Raw genomic sequence first — 23,354 nt, 5'->3', positions numbered from 1 at the left:
TCTAGGTTTGAGATTAGAGTTGTTTAACATCTCCCTTCTCAAAGAAAAATTCTTTACTCTGAAATGCAGTGAAGATTGAAACTTTTCCTTTACTATGCATAATGTTCTCACGTGTTTTTCTGTGATAAAACTATTGGGGATGGAAGTAAGAGGTTGGTGTTTTTATCTGCTTTGGTCTTTATTGGAACATATTTACCTACATTATGCTATGATGGAGTGGGAGCTCGCTATCTTTGACAGGATATAAAAATGAGACAAAAATAGTCTCTCAAGTATTTAAGACTTGCACTTCTGTTGGAAATTTTAAGTTAATGGTTACGGAGGGTATTTTCTTACACAGTCTGCCAAAGACTACTTGAGTGTGTGCAAAAAATCAAATCCTGACCCATTCCACAGAATGAAGTTAAAGGAATGTTTGGGGTTTTTTACTTATTTTAATTTCTAGTTCCATTTGGTTTTTGGAGCTTGGGATTATCTTCAGTAGGGAGAGGATTTTTCCTGCTTGTAACAGAAGTGTTACTTTCCTTGTTAGATGGTAACTTGTGTTACACAAACTATACCTCCCAGCCTGAGTATCTGTTTTCAGTTGTGCTAACTGTTGTTTTAAAAGTTTAGGTTCTCTTTGAAAATTTAGATTGATTTAGATTGATTTAAGTTCAGTGCTACAATGCATTAAGCCTGTAAATATAAGGTGAGTCAGAAAGATTTGCTTTTACTTTCCTATTTGAATTTCTCTTCTGACTTGGAATTTTTAAAGCCTTTGCTCTCTACATATATATGTAAGATGACCTTTCAGACTTCCTAACTGCATATGTTTTTCCACTACCCTTCTGATATATTTCTATCGGTATTTCTATCCTTAAATCCTGAACTGCAATATTTAAATCTTTGAATAATATGACTGAAAACATCTGAGTTGCTTTCTGGTCTTTTGTGGGAAGAGAGAACAGGAGAGGATCAATGACTAATTGTGGTGTCATGTTACCTTTTTTAGTATTGGTTCTTTACAGTAAAGTTGTAATTCTTAGTTTTGCCTGATATTTGAATCTTGTTTCAGTTTTTAATTTTCAAGCAGAAAGCATTAGACCTGAAATAGTGTTCTGAAACACAAATTTAAAAAAAAAAAAAAAAAAAAAAAAAAAAAAAAACAAAAAACAATAATTAAACTCGAAAAGGATATTGTCATGACAAAACATTATTATTTCAATCTCTCCTTTGAACTAATAATTTTGGGGGTATGATCAGAAGACTGTTAGGTTCACACTGGAACTAAGATGCTTATAAATCTGCATTATAGCTTTGATTTTGTGACACTTTTCCATGAAAGTACTACTAGAGCTCCTACTTCAAAACCAAAATTGTTGATTTTCTAATAATGCTTATTCCCTCCGCTAGAAATTTGTGCTCCCCTTAAGTAAGGTGAGGTTATTTTTCTCTGTGAGTTTACTTATAGATGAACTGAGACATATACAAAATTGATTAGAATGAAGGAAGGAGAAAGTGTGATAGAAGCAAAGGAAAAGCCTAGATGTGGTAAATCAAAGCTGGAAGAGGACAGGATGAAAATATATTAAAGGAAGGAAATGGCTGGTTTTGTTTTGTAGTTTTACAGCTAAACTCTAATTCCTGTCTCACCAGTGTCCCTCCTCCAGGATATCTATCTATATCTGTATCATCTCTATATATCTGTATCTGTGTTCAGAGCGTCAGCATCTTGATCTCATTTGTGGTTCAAATTTTCTGCACTTCTGACTTCAGATTTCTGCTAAGTCAAGTGGAGAACCAGAGATTGATTGATGTTGCCTGGTGAAATACCTGGTTTAAATGATGTGCCTGCCATCATTTAGAAGTTTGGGTAGCTGAGGATGAGAGGTTCCTGTTCTGGGCAGAATTTGTTCATTTTATGTTTCTGAGATCAAGAACCACATCTCATTTATTGCAGACAAATAGTATTTATAAAACTTTATTAATTCCCAAAGCATAGTCATCCTTTGAGACATACATCCTAGACAGAAAAATTACTTAAGCAGCAATTTCTTGGAGCATTTGGGCAGTTAATTAAATAGTTGAGTATTTAGTTAGGAACTTTCAAATGCCTGGTCTTGTGACCTTTAATATTTTCAAATTTTTTCAGAAAGGATATGGAAATAGATTCTGTTACAGTACCTACTCTTCTGTGGACAGAATCTCAGAAGAGTCTCAATTTTTATAATTTGATTAAAGAAAACCAGGTGTAGCTTTAATTGGGATAGTTCTAGATGCATTTTAATTCTCATCAATTACTATGATAAGAGAAAATTATTTGGACTTGAAAATCCTCTGTTCAACTTCTAATATGTGCCATACCATGTAACATTTTTTAAAACTTCTGCACTCTTTTCCGTTCTCTGTTCCAGTCTTACAGCTTTGTTTGATTTGTGTGGTTCCCATGAAGTCTTCATCTGAGTTCCAGCCTTGTTTGCCCTTCTTTTCCAAGTTATCCAAGTGCTTACATTAGGTCATGTGAGAGGACACAAGCAGCTTCCTTGCTTCCTCTGTTCCACTTTGGTAATATCCTTCTGGCAGAAGTAATTGATGCTTGATTTTGGCAGGCGCAATGTGGTAAATGTTTTTATTCTGTGAAACATTGCAAACCCTGAAGAGTTAATCAGCAAAAGCTTAAAGATCTTGGAAAATGTTTAGTGACAGTACAGTCAGGGAAGGAGGTATTGCTGAACTATTAACAAACCTCAAGTGACTTTTTGTGGGTTGTATTTTCTTCAGAGGTTTTCATAGCGGGCAGTTTAGGGGTAAGATTTAATAGTTAGGAAAAAACCCAAAATACTGTGATTCTGGCAAGCTCTTATGTATGGAGGTAGGAGAGACTGCCAGTAAAGTAATTGAAAGACCTGAATAGCAGCTGAAGCTTATGTATGAGAAATCCTCATGACTTCCCTTTTTCTTCCTCTTTTTTCCTTTTGTTCCAAGTAGTCTTTTCTTGGCTGTTTTGCAATTATTAAAAGCTTTAATGATGAGCAGTGTTATGCCTGGTGTAACAAAGTTTTACAGGAATTTTGAACCAAAATGTCTAGTTTTGCATTGCAGCATAGAATAACAACTCTGTGATAGACCTGACTAGTAGGATTTCGGGCGGTTTCAAGGCACTTCACAGGTCAAAGGAACTTTAGAAGTTAATCTTTCAACACAATGTTAGCAAAACTATTTTACTCAGACACTAGTGGATGATACTCTGTTTTGGGGGAAGAAATAGTTAAATTGCAAGGATGTTCTTTAATGAGCTTGGGTATAGCAAATAAAACGTACTGTGTGTTTCTGGTTCATCTATACTTGTACACTTGGGGAAATTCCAAGTTGACTTAAGACTTCTGAAATCGTGGCATGCAGCACTTGAAATGTCCTTTAAGATCTAAGCAAGTAGGGAGGAATATTATGTTAATAAAGTGTTAAACAGTTAAAATTGGAGAAGGTCAGGGAATGTCAGTTCCACTGTGGATATGGCTGAGTGTTTAAAGATAGCTGTTCATTATTTTATGATTAAACATATATTCATTACCGTGTCCTTTATGAAGATGACCCAGTACTGATTCAGTAGAAGAATTCTAGTGAGGAACTAATTTGGACCTTGCACAGCATGTCAGTAGCTGCAGGTGACAGGGTGTGTTTCTCCATAAAGAAAAGAAATGGAGTGTGCAATGCAAAGTGAAATCACACCAGGTTTGAACTGTTGTGACAAATAAGTTAATAGTTTTTGCAAATGAAAAAGAAATAATGTGAAGTTGTTGCATATGACCTAAATAGTTGAAATCCTAAATATTTATATAGTACATCTTTTATATGTACATCTTTTGTCAAGTTAGCTGTAAAGCATGAAGAGCAAGATGCAGTGTTCTTCTGTGAATGGGTAACTTTAGCTTCTGCTTTCCTGAAACTCCTGGGATGTGTTACAGAGAATATCCTGATACCTCCAAATAATCATTACTGCTGTTTGCTTTTACTAGAAAAAAGTAGACTGGTCCTGGAAATGAGACTAAATCCTAGGGTATTCACAGACCCTGTGCTCTTGCTCTCCATGTGTGGGTTGGTGGATAACAGAGCAGCACAGTATCACCTGGTGTTTGTAGGACTCTGATGCCAAACTTTTCACAGTAACCTCTCCCAGTATGTTGTGGTTGTTGTAGACAAAGCACACTTATTGGCTACTATTGAGCCTGATTTGGCCATTTTGTAATAAAACAGGAAAAGGGACCAAGCTCTCTCCAGTGCCATGGGAAGTTTGTTGTAAAACTGCACTGCTTTAGCTGAAGTAAGATTCAGGTGAAGTTTTCCTGAACATGAAACTGATGGTGATGCAGAAGGTGTCTGTGTCCATAGAGAAACCACCGGAAGCTCACATAAATCATTTTCTGAACTTCTTATAAAAGGCAAAGGATTTAACACAGAGCAGTAGTTAGATAAATATGTAGGCATAATAATATAGAGTGAAATTTAGGGAAACAGTAATTGGAGGTGGGGTAGGCCTAAAAATAACTTAAAAAAAAAAATTAAGCCAGAAACTGGCCTGTAAATTTCAGGAATGAAGATGACATTCCTGAGCCATAAATTGACTCTATTGTACTGATCAGTGCAGTTATAATTCAATGTAAATTACTTTGAAGTAATTCCTTGAAGCATTAACCTTACACATAAACAAGTTTGATGTATTTTAAGAATGTATTTAGGAGGATGCATGGGCTCTTTATTTGAAGATCTGGAGGTTTTTCTACCTCTCCTGTACCTTGGAAAAATATCATAATTTACTGTAGTCCTGTGCTGAATCAGCATCCTAGGAAGAAAGGACAGTGTAGTGAATGTTTGGAAGTCAGAAATGTTGCTTTGAGCTTTTAGTATTCCTAAGCCCACTTTTCATATGAACACTGTGCTGTGTTTTAAGAGCTGCAAATTAATTAGGATAAAATCCAAGTGCTTGGTTACCAACTGTTGAGTGGGGAGATTTCTGTGTTTTATTGCCTATGTGTGTGAGGTAGGGAATGAATTAAATGCAGTGGTCTTCCCTGGCTCTGAAAGTGACATCCCTTCAGGGTGGAGCAACTGGTAAGCAGAATGCCTGTAAGTGCTCTCACCTGGATCAGAATATTAGTAATAGGCTTAGGCTTGCCTCAAGGTGATAATATGATTTTATATATTCAGAGAATTCAGAGTTGTTTAATTTCACAGACAAGGAAGCTAAAACCCAAGCATATCTGGATCCTGCTGTCATGTAGAAAAAGACTAAGAGGTTCAGATCTGAAGTCTGCCTTTGGCTGTGAGCAGCATAAGTGCTTAGGGAAGTGTATAATAGCATAAAAATTAAGGTATCTTAACAGATAATTGCTTAACATACTAATATTCCTGTTCCACAAAAAGAAAAAGTAATCTTTTTTTTTTTTTTTTTCTCTCCAAAGAACTGCTATTGGGTATATAGCAAAGATAACAGTGTCCTTCCATAGCTTTTTTCTTTGCCTTATTGCACATTCCACCAACTCAGTCTTAAAGTGTAGCTTTCTTCCAAGGCTGCACTGCCTGTCTCTCACAGCTTCTGTCCCTGAACTCATCGTGGAACCCCATTTCAGAATTCTGTGCTTACCTGCATGGATGAATTATGTGTAAGAAGACTACTTTTGAGCTCCTGATAGTTTTTTGGGGGTTTTTTTGTTTGTTTTTTGTTGTTTTTTTGTTTTTTGTTTTTTTTGTGAAGGTGTCTGGAGCTCTCATGACAAAATATAGAGACAAAGCTTAACAAACAAAAAAATTTTGGAAAGTGTTTCCAAACACAAAAGTTTGGAAAATCAAAACAAAGGATTTCAAGCTTAACTCTGAACCACAGACCAATCTAATTAAAATATGTGATTCTCCTTTCACTACCACCACTGTCCCTATTAAGTATTCTTAGAGTTCCTCCAAAAAGCCCATGCCTGGCTCTAACAAAGGGAGGATAGAATTAATGGTGAATGCCTTTGTGAAATGTCATAGTTATAAATGAGGATTACAGTGGATAGGGAGAACAGACTGAAATGCTTCAGGAATGCAAAGAAATTTAAATCTTATTTTGACCTATGTAACTCTTTTCACCTTTGTTTTCCCCTTCTTCCATCTAAATGTTCCTGTTCTCTAGCCTCTTCTAATTTTACTTTTAGTAGTGATCATTGAAAGTGTAAGGATCCCATTTCACCTGCAAGTGGCCAGGGAAGGGCTTTAATTATTCTATATTTTCCAGAAGTACTTGTCCTGATTGAATGTTTACAGACATTTTCACTTGTGCTTGATCTCAAATGTTCTTTACATTGCAACAGTTTATGTGAGAAAGTGTGTTGGATTTTATTTTTCACGGAATTTTGGCTTTGGTTTTTTATAATTTATGTTTCCCCACTATGGCATTGAGTGACAATGCAATTTTGCACAAATGCTTTTTTATTCTTGAAATCTGTGTCTCACAAGTCTTACGTTTGCATCTTGCTTAATTTATTTCCAAATAAAAATGGAAATGTTAAATAATTTATGTGCAGAAATAATGAAACATGGTCTGAGTAGTTTGGAGTAGAATAAAATGTACAGCACATACTTAATCTCAGTTTTGGGTGGAGAAAATGAAATTTCCCACGTCTTTTGATGATATTTTCTGTTCTTCTGAAACTAGATGGTGTGTATGAAAGAACATGTTTTAAAACAAACATAAAAATTATTTTCAGTTGCCAGTGTGTTTATGAGCTAATTTTAAGATTAGATTTTCTGTTTTGTATTTTCAGTCTTGTCTTATTTCTTAATTTAAATCCAAGTATTTAAATTCTACATACATGAATATTGTCAGTAAAAATGACCAACTTTGTGTTATAATGCAGTGTAATCCTCAATCATGTGATACTGTCAGTTTTCATTTAAAATCAACTTTTTCAAAACTTATTTCTAAATGAACTTAATCAGATTAACTTCATTTACTCACATCTGTTCATGATTGTTTTCCCCTTTTACTAGCCATACAAATCATGAAATTAAGCTAATTATATACCATTATCAGCTGCAAAGAATCAGTTTCAGTTTTATACCTTTTAATTCCCTGCAGGAGATTAAGGCTTGTTTTTTTGTTAATATGTAAAGTGCAGTAACTTAAATGGATTTCCCCACGGTTATTGCCAAAAGGATTAACTAGTTTATTATTGTTTTCACTATTGTAAATTGGTTTTAAAACATTACATTTTATGATGTTTCATTGATGGCAATGCTTGTCATGCTATTGAGAAACATTTTCCAAATAAAACTGCTATATAGGAGTAATTGTTATGCAGCTATAAAGCAAAAGAAATAATAATTCTGTCGGAGTATTTGTTCATGGTAACATCTGATTTTTATCTTCTCTGCTCCTCCCTCTTTTTTGGGGGATTTGGGCACCCTGCCCTCACACAGGTGATGATGAGCAGAGCGATTGGTTTCATGAAAACGAATCAGGTGGAGCATGTGGAATTACGGGGGTCATTCCATGGTGGGAGCAAGAAGACTCCACAGAACTGGAGAGAGAATTGCCTGACCCAGTCTTTGAAAGTATCTTAACTGGGACTTTCCCTCTTATGTCCCGCTCAGGGAGGAGAGGTAAGTAGCAATCAAGTAAATATAAGCTGTAGGATCACTTGGATACTGTAGAAAGATGTCTGTGGATTACATGAAATCTGTAAGATGTGGACGAGATCTTGCACTTACCCGCTTGTTTCCTTGAACTGTTTAACTTTTAAGATATCATTAGAGAGAAATAACTCCAAGTCAATTATTAGAAAAGTCAGAAAGTGGGAAGCTCTTTTTGGTGGCCTGGTCTTTTATTTGTCTCAATGTTTGCATTGAGAATTTTTCAACGTTATTTAAAATGAGCCTTGATGTTCTATTTTGTTCCTAGCTTCTACTGTAAGGTATAGAATTCTATAGAAGTTCATTAATTTAAAGGCTGGAAAGACTAATGTGACTATCTGCTTTGCTTTATGGTCAGGCCAGGTTGTTGGTATATAAGAGGAAAAGATTCCTTTAGAGAATGGACTGAGATTGTAACTTAGAAGGTACTCTTTATTTTTAAAATACTTTCAACTACTGTGGATCCAGTGTAACCAGTGGTAAGCTCTACCGGTGTTGGACTGCATTTAAGCTAGGAACCTACTCTTGTCCAAAGATTACAGTTGTCAGACCTCAGCTTGCTGCCAAAGAATTTTGTTGTACCTTCCTCTGCCACAAGGATCTCCTTCCCTATTCAAATACCAATCTTCTATGTGAGCAGTGGTAAAATCACTTTTAAACTACTCTGCATGCTGAATGTGATGAATACTTTCATTATTCTCTAGATGCTTGGAATTGCTTTGAAGGGCTTGGTCTGCAGATTAGCCAGATTCAATGTTTCCTAGTGATAAGGAAGTTGTAGGTGATGAATAAATCACTTTCATATTGTAGCTCAGTATGTTCTGCTTGTGCTGCCAAGTGTGTTTAGATCCTGGATGACAGTAAGAATAGCTGTTGAAATGTTAATTTTCATGACAATTTATTCTTTCTCCCACTTTTCCCATTCTGTGCTCTGTATTTCCACCAGTACAATGTTTGCCAATAAGATGGTTTTGTTAAACGAAGTTCATATTGATAGACTGGTATGTAATAGTGAATTTTATTGGTTCTGTGGTAGGGAAAATATTCTTAAATCAATTTGTACTTTTTCGTAGGTTTCCAGAGTAGGTGTAGTCATCTTCATGGAATGCCAGCAAGAAACATAAAAAAGGCTTCAGGAAACCAGAATGCACTGGTAGGTGTTTTCGTTTCTGTAAGCTCATATGCACTGTTCTGAGAGGTTTTTAAAAAAGTATATTCCTCTCATGCTTGTTCTCTGATATTGTAGATGGGTAAGGGAACTATAAGACTCGGTGCCAGTGAGTGTAGCACTGCCTGAGTGTGTGTTTGCCCTTTTTAAATACTTTGACTCATCCATCTGCAAAAGAGCCTGATACTGTTCCTCAGTACTTGTTTTGAAGTGATGGAAGGAAAAGTTTTTCAGTGCAGGTGTGTGTGTCTAAGTTACCATTTTGAGTATATATTTTATGTCTGTATGAAAGCATGTTTCACTTGTAGGATGAAAAGCAAACCAACTTATTTTCTGATAATAAAAGAATTCCAGGATGCATTGTGGTACAATTAGAGTCATTTTTTATCCCAAAAGTCTGCTTTGAAAAATATGTCCTCTTTCTCTTTTGCTTGGTTTACACCTGTGTGGTCAAGTAAAAAGGATATATACAAAAAAAAAAAAAACAGGCAAGCAGGTTATCCATTCACCTGCCATAGACATCATGCATTTCTCTGGACTGAGCCTGTTCTAAGGCTGGAACTACAAATGGGATGTTTGGGTTTGTTTGGAACCTACAGCCCTAGGAGCAATGTTTATAAGTGGAAGAAAAAGTCACTTGTCTTTGTATTTCTGTGCAATCTAGTATTTGGTTTTTCCCACAGTTTTTGTTTAAAGTAAGTTTTTAATAATTTTGGGGAGAATTTTTTTTTTTTGAACAAGGGCATGATGAGAAAAGAAATTTGACTTTTTAAATTTAAATGCTAAAATGTATTAGTTATAGCCCAGTCTATTCCTTTCTTACAAGAAAAATGTTAGGAAGAGGAAGAGATTGTGGGAGATGCTTTATAAGATATTACAAACATAGGCCAGAACAATAAACACTACAGCATGGATAGTCTTTATTATTTGGCAACATTAAATGTTTTCAAGTTTAAGTTGCCTAAACAACGTCAGTTGCTTCTGAGAAGTGTAAGTGTTCTTACATGTGGAGAGAATAGAAAGGAACTGCTAGAAATTTAACTGGTTTTGAAGAGGCAAGGTTTTTGTAATTAAAGTTCCTGTCCAGTAATTGCCATTTGGAGCTGAATAAGACACTTTAAAACCTTGGCCTGTGATCTCTGCTTTTGTGGTCATGAATTAGATGAATGCTGTCTAGTTCTTGGTTTCCGATCTACCTATTTTTATTTTTGGTTCAGTGCTTGCTTGAGCATATCTGGGATTTGTAGCCCATTTTCTAGGCTTATTGCAATTTCACTCTGGTATTTTATAGGAGCTATTATAACTGATAGGTTAGCTTCATGGTACTGATGATACATGGCTTAGCTACCCTAAAACCGGTCTTTTTCTCTAAATTGTAAAAAGGTGATTAAATTGCAATTGATGAAGATAAACTGTGAATGTATATATCTAATAAAAAAATCCTAATGTTTATTTTCTACTACGCTTTCTGGATTGTCCTTAGGAGCCCATTTTGTCTTCCAGTCATGATATCCCATACATAATGATGGTATCATAGTTCCCTTTGTAACAAAAATCCAGGCCAATCTACTAAAGACTGATAATTCAGTTACCTCCAGTTGTTAAGTACATCATTTTGCATGATGTTGTGGAAGAAGATTGGCATGTGAATGTAACTTGGAGTCACTATGTTAAGACAGGAGTCACAAATAGAAGGGATGTGCTGTTAGCTCTGCAGATGCAGTTTTCTGACCTCCTTAATGACTATTTATGTTTGTGGGCACATCTGCAGCATCTGTCTTTGCAAAACATGGCTGTATAAACAGAGCTCATGTGCTTCCTTTTGTCAGTGATTGCTTTTTAAAGAAAATCTTCTTTAGATACTTCAATCGAATGACAAAAAAAAGTCATTTAATACCTGTGACATCTGATAACACAGAACAAGAAGTAATTACTGCTGTTATTAGATGGTAACAGTGAAGAAGAGCAAGAATGCTTTTAGAAAGATTAATATCCTGAGAAAAGAACACTGCAGACTCAAGTTAATGAACAGAATCGTGGTGTGAATGAATTCTTTTTTAACAGCAAGGAGTCTGATGTCTGTATCACTGCTTTTACATGTACCTGAAAGGGAGACAGCCTTAAAAAAAAAAATACACTACCTAAAAGCCACACATTGTATCTTGTGTTCAGTGTAAGGATGTGTCATTTCTATCTAGGGAATGTGAGCATACAGTTGGCCTTTTGAATACAGTCAAAGCTTAAGCTTTTTTGAAAGGCTTGGTTGAGGGTTCACAGTTACAGCAGCCAGCAAAGCCTGGGTGAGATCACAGGTTTGGGGAAGGCAGCGTGAAGAACTATGATAATGCCTTGATATACCCTCCTCCTCTCTCAGGAAGCGTTTAATGCCCAACTGTTTGGATGTTTTCTTGTAAGAGGAATAACAAGCTAAGTGTGACTATTTCTTGCTGGGGACCAAGGAAACTGTCTGCTCAAGTCATGTTCACAGCACTGTGGGAGCTGGGGATCAGAGGAGGAGTGCTGCTCTTTATGGACCACGTAATGAATTCGAGGTAGCCACAGCTGGCACTTAGATTCTCTGCAGAAGCTCTTGCTGTGTTTCATGGATGAGTTGCTTAATTTGAGCAAACTCATGTCTTTCGTTTGTCAGGTTTACTGCCTTTGAGTCAGAACACTTTTTTAATGATCACACAATACTGGATGAGAAAGAGCGAAGTAAAAACCTAGCGTGCACATACTTTGAAAATCCTTACCTAATCCAATGTACAGTTGAATGAGTTATCATGCAGCAGATGACAACTGAAAAGGCTGAGCAAGAAAATGAAAAAAAGAGAAAATATTCAATACAACTGGCTTACAACCTTCCAATTGTCCAGTTCATTTAAGATAGGCACGTTTTTAATGGAATCTGTAATTAACTAGTTTGTCACAGATATATATTTTGGGCTGCAACTGTAATGGTGGCTTTTCATGTCTTCATTGCTGTGTTTTGTGACAGCATCAACTGTAACTATACTTGAAAAGAAATAGAAAAGCATGTAGTTTCTCTAATACCATGCCAAGTTGATAGTAGTAGTTAAAATGAGGAAAATCATATGTTTGCTTTCATATTTAATGTACTTCTTTAATAAGGTATATACTGCATGAAATCTTAGTGTGGTTGAATTGTGTTGGTTGAATTCTGAAGTTATGTATGACCTGATCAAGCAGTCCCAAGCTTCACATTGCTTTGTGTTAGGCAAAGGCAAAAGTCCGACAATTTAGAGGTAGTGCTTTATGCATGAAATGCTGATTTCTTACAAGGAATGCTTTTTTCTTCTGGGCTTTGTGTGTTTATGTACTTGGCACTTATCTAGTGATATACAGTTTATATGCATGTCACTTTTCTAGTACTAGAACTGTGTTCTTTCTAGCAAATTGCAGATGAATCTTTGGAATTTCATAGAATAAAATCTGAAATCTGTCTAACAGTTTAGATATGTTGGAACTGTAAAGATTTCTGTCTATGATGTAGAAAACTAAATTAACTCTTCAACTAATATGATTAAAGTTGTCATTTTTTTTCAGATGAATTCCTGGGGAGAGCATAAAACTCTTATTAAAGAAAATAAGAGTTGATTATAGCTACTGAAAACATAACATGACTATTTTCTCATTTTTTTCCAAATATTTTGCCCAACATAGTAATTAACAGAAAATTTTGACTTTCATTCACAACTCCTCCCTACAAATAAGTGAAAGTAGTTTTAATAAGTTTTAAAAATGATTGCTGCTGTTTTAGCTGTTCCTTGTGTGGTTCTAGGCCCCATTTCTTCTCTGAGACAGAGAGAAACATTGCAGGGTTTTGTTTGAGAACTCTCCTGTGTCATCTCTTACTGCTGGTATTCCCTGTCTGGGCTGGAAGGTGGTGATTCCACAGAGTTATAGTGCAAAAAACATGACCAATAAAAAAGATGCTTTCTTTTGACTCAGCCAGTTTTTCCATCCATCACCTTTGTGTCGTGGGGTTTTTGTTTAATATATTAAAGACAGCTTGTATTAAGTCTTGCACTCCTAGATTGGTTTATTTTTTGGCACAGTTGTCCTACTGAGCTTGACTATACACAGTTGTAATTATTCAAAATGTGCTTAAAGGGTGAAAGCTACATTTCCAGGACCTATTATCTGAAGATGACTGGGTATTTCTGTCAAGTCTGGTGACTTTTTTTCAAAAGTTCAAAAAAGCTTTTCTCTAAAAAATTGCTGGCAGATTACAATCTGTTGCCATTAGGAGAAGAGATGCATTGAGCACTCATGCTGTTTTAAACAGCTTTAAAATGTAAAATCAATTCAAACATTTCTGCTTCTAAGTTCTTTTGAACTGAAGAAACAGCCAGGTGTTTTCAGGAGCTTTTTTCTTGTCAAAATATTTTGGAAATAAAGTGAAATATTACTGGGTAAGAAACCTTGATGTAGGTTCAAGGAATATTTTCTTAAAGAGTAATTTGTACAACATTTCTATGACGTTGGTCAGAAGCCTCTTTGTGGATACTCTGCAGCTTTTGGAAGAGCACTACTTCTAAAGTAAAAGTGTATTTGGTGATGTGGAGAATTTGTTTATGTTGGATGAGTGGTATACAGTCAGATAAAACGATACAGTATCGGTGAGAGCATGAAAGAATTTATCTGTAGTGTATTAATTATTTTCTCCAGTTAATGATTTTCTGTCATTTGGAGTGATAGTCTGTATATGAAAATCTGTGGAATTGTAGTGGTATTAGATTATAACAAAACTAAACTCTTGTTGGATTTCAACCTTTGATTCATTCATGAGGAGGAATATTACCCTGTCTGAGGGTAACATTTTGAAATCTTACACTGCTAAAACTGAGAATGAATTTACCTTTAAACGAGGAGGAGGGTATGGTTTTTTTGGTTTTGTAATGGTTTTATTAAGATTTCCTGTCATCAAAAATACTCGGCTACTGAAAGCATTTCTCAGTATGCTTTTTTTTGTAATTACCTTAAATGGATATCTACTTTTGCAAAATGTAGTCAATGTTGTGCTTTTTAATCCTTTCTTTACCTCAATACCTTAGTTTTACACCACAGAGGGATAAAACTTCCTTAAGGAGTGGGTGATTTCCTGTGCCTATGTGCTACCTGCAGCTGTGTTTTTTTCAGGCAGAAAAATTCAAGTTGTTAGGAGAGGAGATGCTGCTGTGATGTCAGTGCAAGCCCCAGCTTTGATTCTTCCAGTGTTCAGTAACTATTGGCAAAAATGCTACAGTTTTCCTGAGGAATGAGTCAAGTGGCACACTTCAAGACTTCAAAGCTTAGTCATGTTGAAATAGTTTTCTTTTATGAGAAAACATCAATTTCACATCTAGCAGAAGATGTACCTTCCCATGGCAGGGCGGTTGGACTAGATAATCTAGTTGATCATCTAGATGATCATGACCCAGACCCATGAACCAAGGGGGAAAAAAGCTTCAGTCAAATTTCAAAACCTCATTATAAACAACGTAGGTTTCAAAATAAAATATAAATCTTGTGGATGATGTTGAAGTATCTGTGATGTCGAACTTTATGTATTTATACATTATTGTAGGAAATACTCACTGTTCTTACACCTTTTAATCCTCACTTTATATTTCACATAGCAAGGGCTTCTTTTTTCCCCAAATTAATTTTCCAGTGCATTTGTGCTAAAGCTTTCACTTATACCAATGCAAGCCTAATGTAAATTCCATCTGCCATGGGAAGCACCTGATGGAAGACTAAAGCTGCTTAGTGACTTTCATAATAGCTTAGCATACTTCCTCATTGAAAGGATCCTAATTACTCCTGTATCATTTTTCATGGTAGGTCAGTTCTCCAAGTGGTTCTCATCACTAATAGCTCCAGCACTGGTATCCATACATAAGGCACAGTTTGTATTTTGATTGTTCAAGGCAGAGCACTGCTGTTAATAGATCAGGTTTGTCAGTGTTGATGTCATTGTTATGTAGGGTTCTGATTTCTGCCTATCACTTACAAGATTCATGGTTAAATTAAGTCTACCTCACAAACTGTTTGCTTCAAGTGGCAGTGATTTTTGTGTCACCTGAAATTGTCTAATGAAAATCTTCAATTATTGTGGTGTCACCAAATCAGTAAAGAGGCACAAATACCACAGCATTTGTCTCAATTGAAGCTGCAGTTCATTATCCAGAAAAGAGTTACTGGTGAAGGTGAGTCACATGTGTTTTTTATTTGTTCTTCTGTACCATTGACCTTATTGAGTCTTAAATTGTGTCCTGTGTTGATTCTTAGAAAATATATGACTACCAAGAAAAAAAATTAGTTTAGAAACATCAGCCAATCAATAGCTTGTGGAGATAACAGTTGTACTTTATCAACAAAATCTAAGTATCTTTTAGGTATAACCACTAAAAGAGATATTCTGTGTCACAAAGCTCACAATATTTTTTTTCTTGGTATAGCTGACCTGCAGTGACAATCAAAACATACCCTTAAACAATCAAAGATTAACTTCTGTCTTGCTGAAATGAACGTGGTGACTTAGTCTCTTCTTGGATTCTCAAGTGTAGTGTCAAAACCAGCATGCCACTTCAGCAAAATAGTTGCCCTCTAGCATTAGTCTCAAAAATGCCAAGTGTGTTGCTTAGTTTTTCAGATGCATTCTGTGGTTTATTTGTGGTGACAAGTGCTATGAACTGTTAGGCTAAGCAGTATTTCTTGTAATTCACCTCAACCCAACCCATCCAATGATTGTCATCTACAATTTCACTTAAGTTTATTTTTAAGGAGGACAAACAGCATTATGATATCTCTTTCATTCTTCAGTTAGTGTCTGTCTTGAAAATGCAGTTAATACAGTTTTACAGCAGTCTTTACAGATAATAATGATTTTTAAAACCTCTGACCTCAAAATATGAAGCAATGTGATTAATTCCTTTTGTTTTCTGCAGCTTTAAAAGAAATCTCACTTTCTGGTGTGTGGCTGCATGAAATGTTTCTTCTGTAGACATATGGCATTTGCTTATTTTGACTTCCCACGTGCCTGTATCTTCTTTGGACTTCCCACGTGCCTATGTGTTATTTGATGTTTTATGTTTTAGTGGAATTATAATGGAAAAAATAAATCCTTTAAACATAGTTGCACTTAGTATCTTTTCTGCAAGAGTTTCACTCACTTGTATCTCTTTTAGAAATTTTTAATGCCTCAGGAGCAGCATATTGAACAATTAATGGTAGGAACAGCACCTTGTATCCAGAGTCAGGTTAGGAGCTGAGTTTTCTTGCATTGAGCTTGATGGGGGATTTGATCCTTTAATGCTGAGAATAGATAGAAAAACACACGTAACGGTCAAGGAAGATTTGCACAGATACTGTGGTTTACCTGATAAGCATCATCATAAGTTTATGCTGTAATAACATAAACATGAAGTAAATCATGAAAATCATGCCAGTGATTTCAGCTAACACATTGTTTAACAGAAAGCATTACATTAACACATTAAATTTTAACAGAAAGCAAGTACAAGGTTAACTACAGCTCCTAAACACTTGGAAGTTTCTTGCTAATTCAACCCATAGTAACTCATTCACATGGATAAGTTTTTCCATCAGGGCTGCTGATAGGTGGAACAACTTGAAAATAGTCCCATATCTTTTTTATGTTGTCTTTCATATGGTGGTCATCTGTAATGAATACAGCCACTTTAGATGTCTAGAGATAAGCAGAGTATTTCCATTAGATATCTAGATTAAGCCTATTAAGTGACCTTCTAGATCTGTTCTAAGATAAGCAGTTTATATTCAGGTGCATTCATTTGTTCCGAGAAAAGCAGTTTATATTCAGGTGCAGTCATTTGTTTTGTTCACTGGTTCTGTTGGAATTAGTTTATGTAACACATATTCCAAAAATCTTGTGTGAAGTGATGGATAGCATTAGCAGCTTATCTTTCTGATCATTATTATAAGGAATGATAAGGAATGATAAGGAATTAGAATATTTTAATCTTGTTTAATTTTTAACAAAAGCAAAAGTACTAACCCCAGTTTAAAGGGGGGAGGAGGGGGGTAATCTGTTCAGTTTGAGTTCATGTGGCTTGTACCCAGAGTAAGAGGTACTGCAAAAACAGTGAGTTAAACTGGATCTGTAGTATTCTCTCCAGGAATTCATCATGGCAGTGCGTACATCAAATCACTTCAAAATGCAGGACAGAAAATAAAGTAGGAAGCACACATAATGTGTTATGTTGAAATTGAGTTGACTAAGAAAATTACTGTGCTGCTTTTCTGATGTGAAAAATTATACAGGAATGGAGAGGTCTTCCTCTGCCATTCTCTTGGATTGCTCTGACTTCAGTTAGATGTAAAGACAGGGTACTATAATGTGTTAACCACAACCAGAAAGGAATGGAGCAAACTACAGTTGTTGTACCTACCTTACTTTTGACTCATCTGGAAAAGTGATATGCTTGGTACTGTTTGGTTTCCTGAAATAAGGAAATCAAATGTGCATATTGAGGGCATAGTTTTCAGAAGGTAAAAATTACTCAAAGCTTCTCAGGGACTGGATCTTCCAACAGTTACCACATGGTATTTACAGCAAGTAAACACATAACTGAATGTGGAACCTTTTCTTTGCAGAGGTGTAGGTTTTGTTTATCTTTCTGCAACACGTTCAATTTGAAAATCTGTTGGAAGTGAACACTTTATAAAACACGTTTATCCAGCATCAGAGACAGCAGTACTAACTTCAAATAAAATGGTGGTAAGCAATCCTAGAATGGAAAGGTCATTCCCCAAAGATAATCAGTACTTTAAAAAAGCTGTTGAGCTGTGACTCAAAGCTTCTCAGTTTTGTGGGCTCTTGGTGTTGTAGGAAAGCCCTACATAAAACATAGGTATGATGTTTTCAAGAGCATAATAATTATTGGTTTTTCTGTACTTAAACCATTTGGCCAGTTGCTGATTTACACAGAGTATCTAGGGATAAAGAGGACAAGAAGAAAAGGTTTATTAGCATTAGCACTTGGAGCTGGAGTGGTTCAAGAGTGTATTAGATCTTGCTTGTTAATTACTATCCCTCCAGCTGCAGCATAGTAGGTGCTTTTTTAACTTCTTTTTGAAGTGAAGTGTAAATACTTGTAACTCATCAAGTGCACCTATCCAGTCCAACAGTTATGATAACAGCTTAAAATCTGTTCAATTCAGCCCTTGCAATTAGACTTAACAGACTCTTCTGCTTGCCTCTGATCTGAGTTTTGCTGTGGGTAGTTTGTCCTTTTCTCACTACTAACTTCGGATGGGTTGTTTGACAGGTGATTTTAAACACCTGCATTCACTAGTAGGAACCTAACTTTGTCATTCTGTTATTTCTCAGCTTTGACTTAGCATTCCTGCAGATTATGGTTTTAAAGGTCAAGAAAGAAACTTCTCAATTTAACTGAGAGTTGTTTATTTAGGGAGTCATCTTTCCTTACTGTTCCCTGATGGGCAAGCTCTGTTGCAACTGTCTTGCTTTAGATGTGTATTTCTTTAAACACTCATGTAGTTCACTTTAAAGAGCTTTTAGAGAAAATATGCCCCATTTTCTCTTTACCCTTGCCTGTTTGCTCTGGACAAGGCTTCTAAAAGCCTTATTTTACAAAGACCTAAACTGATACATATGGTGTGTTCACAGTAGGTTGCATTTTTATTCCCTGTAGAATATGGTCAAACTGGAGAAAACCCTATTTCCTGTTTTCTGTCACACTGTTATACTATGGAAAAGAAAGTATTGTACATGGGGCAATTGAGATTTTGTTGCCATACTGCAACTTTTATTTGTGCTTTTTGAAAATCTGGAATCTACATGTTGGTATAGGCCTAAGGCAATTTAAGACTCTTTGCAGTACCTAAAAGAACTGTAAGAACATTGCCTCTTAAAAGTTACTCTAAGCTCACTTTTCCATGCAGCAAAATATAGCATTTAAGCAAAACATGGGCAATGACTGCATAAAAAAGAGGAGGAAGAGGGTTTGGATAAATTGAAGCTACCATTTCAGTGTTAAGTTGGGCATAAATATTATCAAATATATTGTTATGCCATGTTCAGGAGAACATTTAACTGTATTTTTTCTGATTGAGAGTAAGTATTAGATATTATGTGACTATTAAGTTTAAAAACTCAGAAGGTTTTATTAAAATTTTCTTTGTACACAAAGCAGTATCATTATAAAATTAATTCCCCTATAACAGTGATGCAGATGCATATTTTCTTTAGTATTGAATGTGGGAGTTTTTTCTTTCAGGAAAAAAAAAAACTTCATTTCTATAGGATATTTTACTGAATCTTATATTAAATATTACTAGAATGAGGAAAATATTTTTAAAATATTTGAGAGTTGATGGATTGGTACTCTTCAAAGGGAAACAAAACACTAAATATTTCTAATCCTGCATTATTTACCGCATGGGTGGTTAAATGCTACTTTAAGCCCCATAAAATTAAAAGGGAGAAATCTGCCAACTGTAGCAGGAATTGGATTTAGGAAGAGTGGTACAGAGCCAAAATATTGCTACAGAATTAAATGTCAAAAATCTTCTTTAATAGTAGATATATAGTTCACAGTGTCTGGTTATGATTAATACATTTAATCTAAATCACTGAAAGTTGCTCTCTCCTTTTCCATAAAATACAATAGGACACAAATCAGTTTTACTGTAGGTGGATAACAATTGGAAAATAATGCATCTTCCCGCCCAATAAATTGTCAGTTATACCTTTTAACTAAAATCGATTCATCTTTCCAAAATTTATTACAATTTCTAATAATAAATCTTCTCAAATGTTTATTCATTTGCTTTTTGATACATTTGTGCCACTTTTGCTATGGTCTAATGTTTTTTCTTTTGATTCATTGTAAATTAGAAAATCTATTTTGAGTCAATTTTCTAGTTAAGAAGTTAAAATCTATAACCCAGCCATTTTTTCATAGTCTCCTTTGAACATTTTAATACCCTTGAACTTAGATCCAATCCAGTAAATTCTGATCAGAAGGTGATTAAAAGACTTTTCACTGCAACTTCTTGACTGGGGACCAGATTGGTAAAACAAGAACTTAGGAGATTGTTAGCTGGGTTTTTCTTGCACATCTCTGTGAGTCAAAGAGCGGGATTGAAACAATTATAGCAGATGAACAGATACATAGGTTTTGGTCACAGATTTTTAATATGGGCAATCAGAATTGCCCTTGTGAGTGGGAACCCAAAGATGGTGTGGTAGAAGCCTCCTTTTGTTGTCCCTTTATCGCAGCAATACAATGGCAGTAGTGGTGATAGCTGAAGCACACTGTGCCCCATTATTTGGGGATGTCTGTAATTATTCAGCGCTAACCTCTTCAAGTGTGGGCACCTGCCATGTAATGTTCTTAGAAGTAACATTTTTTTAAAGAAGGAAGTATTTTAAAAGAAATCTCTAATGATTGATATTCTAATCTGCATTGTGAAATTGTGTTCACTGTTCAGCAGTTTCCTGCTCTGTATATAATAAAATGTGTCAGAGGGGGATAGTCTTTTTTTTTTTTTTTTTTTTAGTCTCCCAATAAGCATATTTCCTGTTATGATCCAGTTAAAAATGTGATCTTAATCAGATTTCTGACAAGAATTATGTATAAGAAGGTTAATCTAGTATCTAGCCATCTCAAATTCCTTAAAGGCACAGATATGTTTTGTTTATAATAAAAATGTGAACGTTAGCAGAATAGAGGAAAGAGGCTGAAAAAATGTTTGAAACAAATATAAGAAAATTACAGTCTTAATTTGAACTTGATCTACAGTATCACTTTTTTGGCAAATCTTTGTTGCTGAAAGCATCTTGGGCTTTAAAGTGATTGATTTCAAAGTTAAAAAAATCGTTTGTGTGGATGGATTGGAATTCATTAATTTTACTAATTACACAGTGAAGGAAACAGATGTTTTCTTAGGCAAAGATCAGCTTTTAATTACAGGTCTTACCTGCTTATCTAAAAATAGTGTCAATATGTGCATGTCTCTCACTTCCATGTTAAAATAAGAAAATTAACTTTGAGAATGATTTTTTGCACATTTTTAGCCTTAGTCTATTCATGTGCAAATACAAATCTCACACTCAGAGTACTTATTGAGGGATGTCTATGTCATAATCATGTATTAACATTCTTCAAGAGTAAGTTGGTTGAAAAATGCCTCTTTAAATTGTCAAAATCAGAATCACCCAGTGCTACTCTAATTCTAATTGTAATAACGTGTTACAAAAGGAGTCAGAAACATTTGCAACAAAGCTGAGTTTCCAGCAGTGATATAAATCTGTGTGACCTCCCCCCAGGACTTCTTATGTGTATATGAGGTATGTAGTGGGTAGGGCTACAGCCTACAAGAGAAAGGCAGAGAAAGCTGCCATAGAATTAGAGAAACAACAGAGGGTTTGTATATGTTTGTTCTGTGCTTTAGCTAATTTTATCACTATAAATGTCTGCTTTAATTGCTTTAAGTATGTGTTTGTCACTGCCTTGAAGAAGTAGAAATTACTTAACTAGAGCTAATAATTGGCAAGATCCAGAAAGACATGGTCTTTGAAAGGAACATTTGCAACTGAAGATGCATGATCTATTACAAGAATACTTCTTTTTTTGCCACATTTTTCTGTGGTTGGAAGAAGCACATGAGCAAACAAGAATCAGTAAGTGTAACTTGTTTAATGAATATTTAATGGTGTAAACTGATTCAAGGCTGTAAATCAACTCTGATATGTAACAAAAGTCAAATTAGAGTCATGTGATCATTTTAACTTAGTATAAACTCTTTCAAACTTCAAATCAAAATTTTCTCAGAACTACATTCATACTGTCATTTCTTAGGGTTTATAGTTGCCAGGATGCTTTAATTATTTCAGAAAGTGCATATGTTCCATGGAAGAGAATTCTCATGTCTTTTCAGAAGAAATCTGTTTTCTTCTGAATCAGTGCAGTGAGCACAACTTCTAAAAAAATAATATTAAGATGTGTGTACTGTAAAGCAACACAAAATAACAAAACATAGGCAGAGTCAATAATAACCTGCAAGTAGCAAACTCCAGTGGTTGTCCAGATGTTCCATGACAATCTTCTCTTCCTTTTAAATGTTACGGGGTGAAAAAAGGCGGTTTCTCAAAAAACAGTTAGCTTGGGTGTTCTTTCAAGGTTTTGGTCAGGGGGATGGTTTTTGGGGTTTTTTAATTCTTTTTCTGTGGAGGGATGTTTGTACCTCATTTGCTTACTTCAGGGGTGTTACTACTGCAGGTGGTGTGATCAGAGCTCTTCAGCAGTCTTAGAGGATAGCAGGCCCAAAATCTGTCAGGAGCATGAAAAATTTCATTATGACTACCTGAATCTAGTGGTGATGTATTGAGTGGTTGTGGGACCTTGGAGATGTAGGTCCTTAATTATTTAGTAATCTTTTAATTCTAGCTTAATAGGTGTGAAACTGCTGTATTTTGGTAGATTGCATCTGTTGTATCTATAGTGTGCTAGTTTATCATGTGGTGATGCAGGAATAGAAAATACTTTCCAACGAGAGCTTTCAGTAAAATTATCCAATATTGTGGCTGGCAGTTGATACACTCTTTGTTGCTGGTTCTTTGAGAGAAATTGGTGGCCTTTCGGTTAGTGTTAATTGTGTGTTTTTTCTGCTCAAAAACTTCAGATTTCTACTGGATGAGATTCTTCTACAGTTTTTCCATTAAATTAGTAAAGCAAAGAAACTTAATCACAAAATAATTGCAATAGGAACATAGCAATGTGGAGAATGTGCTTGAATGAATAGCCACAAATAGTATTTTTTGTACCTAACTGTTTTGATGGGATGCTTAATATTGTTACACCAGTCGCTTTTAAGTTTGGCCTTTGTTGCCATAGAGATCAACTGTACAAGTATTATTCTTGAAAGGAGATTAATTCTTGCCTCCTGTGCATAGAAGTGTTTAGGGAACAGGTGTATGTTTAGACACTCCTGCTTTGGAAGGTAAATAATATCCTTGAGGTATTGTACACCATGGCTTTCAAAGTGTGTTACCAAGCACAACTATTTTTTTCGCCTTCAGAAGAAAATAAACAGGCTCTTGTGTCTACCTTAACCTAAAGGGAGACAGAAAAGTGCCTGGAGATTCAGGTACATCTGGTGTCCCCTTTTTTCCTGCTGTCTTGCTGGAGGAGCTGGAAGTGGCCAGCCATGCTGTCAGCCTCCACATAGCCCAGAGGTCTCAAATGGCCTTGACTTGCGCAAAATAGATTATTCCAGTAGGGTGACAGAGCTGGTCGGCCGTTAAGAGAGCTAATGAAAGCAGACACAAACCCAAGTATAATACTGGTTATTAGAAACTCTGCTGGCATCAGACTAATTAAATGTAAACACCTAAAGCATTCATTTATTTCATTATCAAAATTATCAAACTGGTGAAGTGCCCACAGCTGGGGAGAGGTGGGACTTTTTGACCTCACTTAACCTCTCTAGTATAACTAAGAGGATTTGTCTTGGCAGCCCCCTC

General features: G+C 35.5%; 1 protein-coding gene across 1 annotated transcript in view; it reads left to right on the top strand.

The window, feature by feature from the left end:
• GPATCH2 (G-patch domain containing 2) overlaps positions 1-23,354 on the top strand; it is a 118,911-nt gene that overhangs the window by 15,824 nt on the left and 79,733 nt on the right. The window contains exons 4-5 of the mRNA XM_066316212.1: positions 7,438-7,620; positions 8,724-8,803. Coding sequence (XP_066172309.1) covers positions 7,438-7,620; positions 8,724-8,803 — 263 coding nt within the window. The remainder of the gene's footprint in view (positions 1-7,437; positions 7,621-8,723; positions 8,804-23,354) is intronic.

Source organism: Sylvia atricapilla, chromosome 3 (genome assembly GCF_009819655.1).
Source record: "Sylvia atricapilla isolate bSylAtr1 chromosome 3, bSylAtr1.pri, whole genome shotgun sequence".
Classification (NCBI taxonomy): domain Eukaryota; kingdom Metazoa; phylum Chordata; class Aves; order Passeriformes; family Sylviidae; genus Sylvia; species Sylvia atricapilla.
This window is presented reverse-complemented; position numbering and strand designations above follow the sequence as displayed.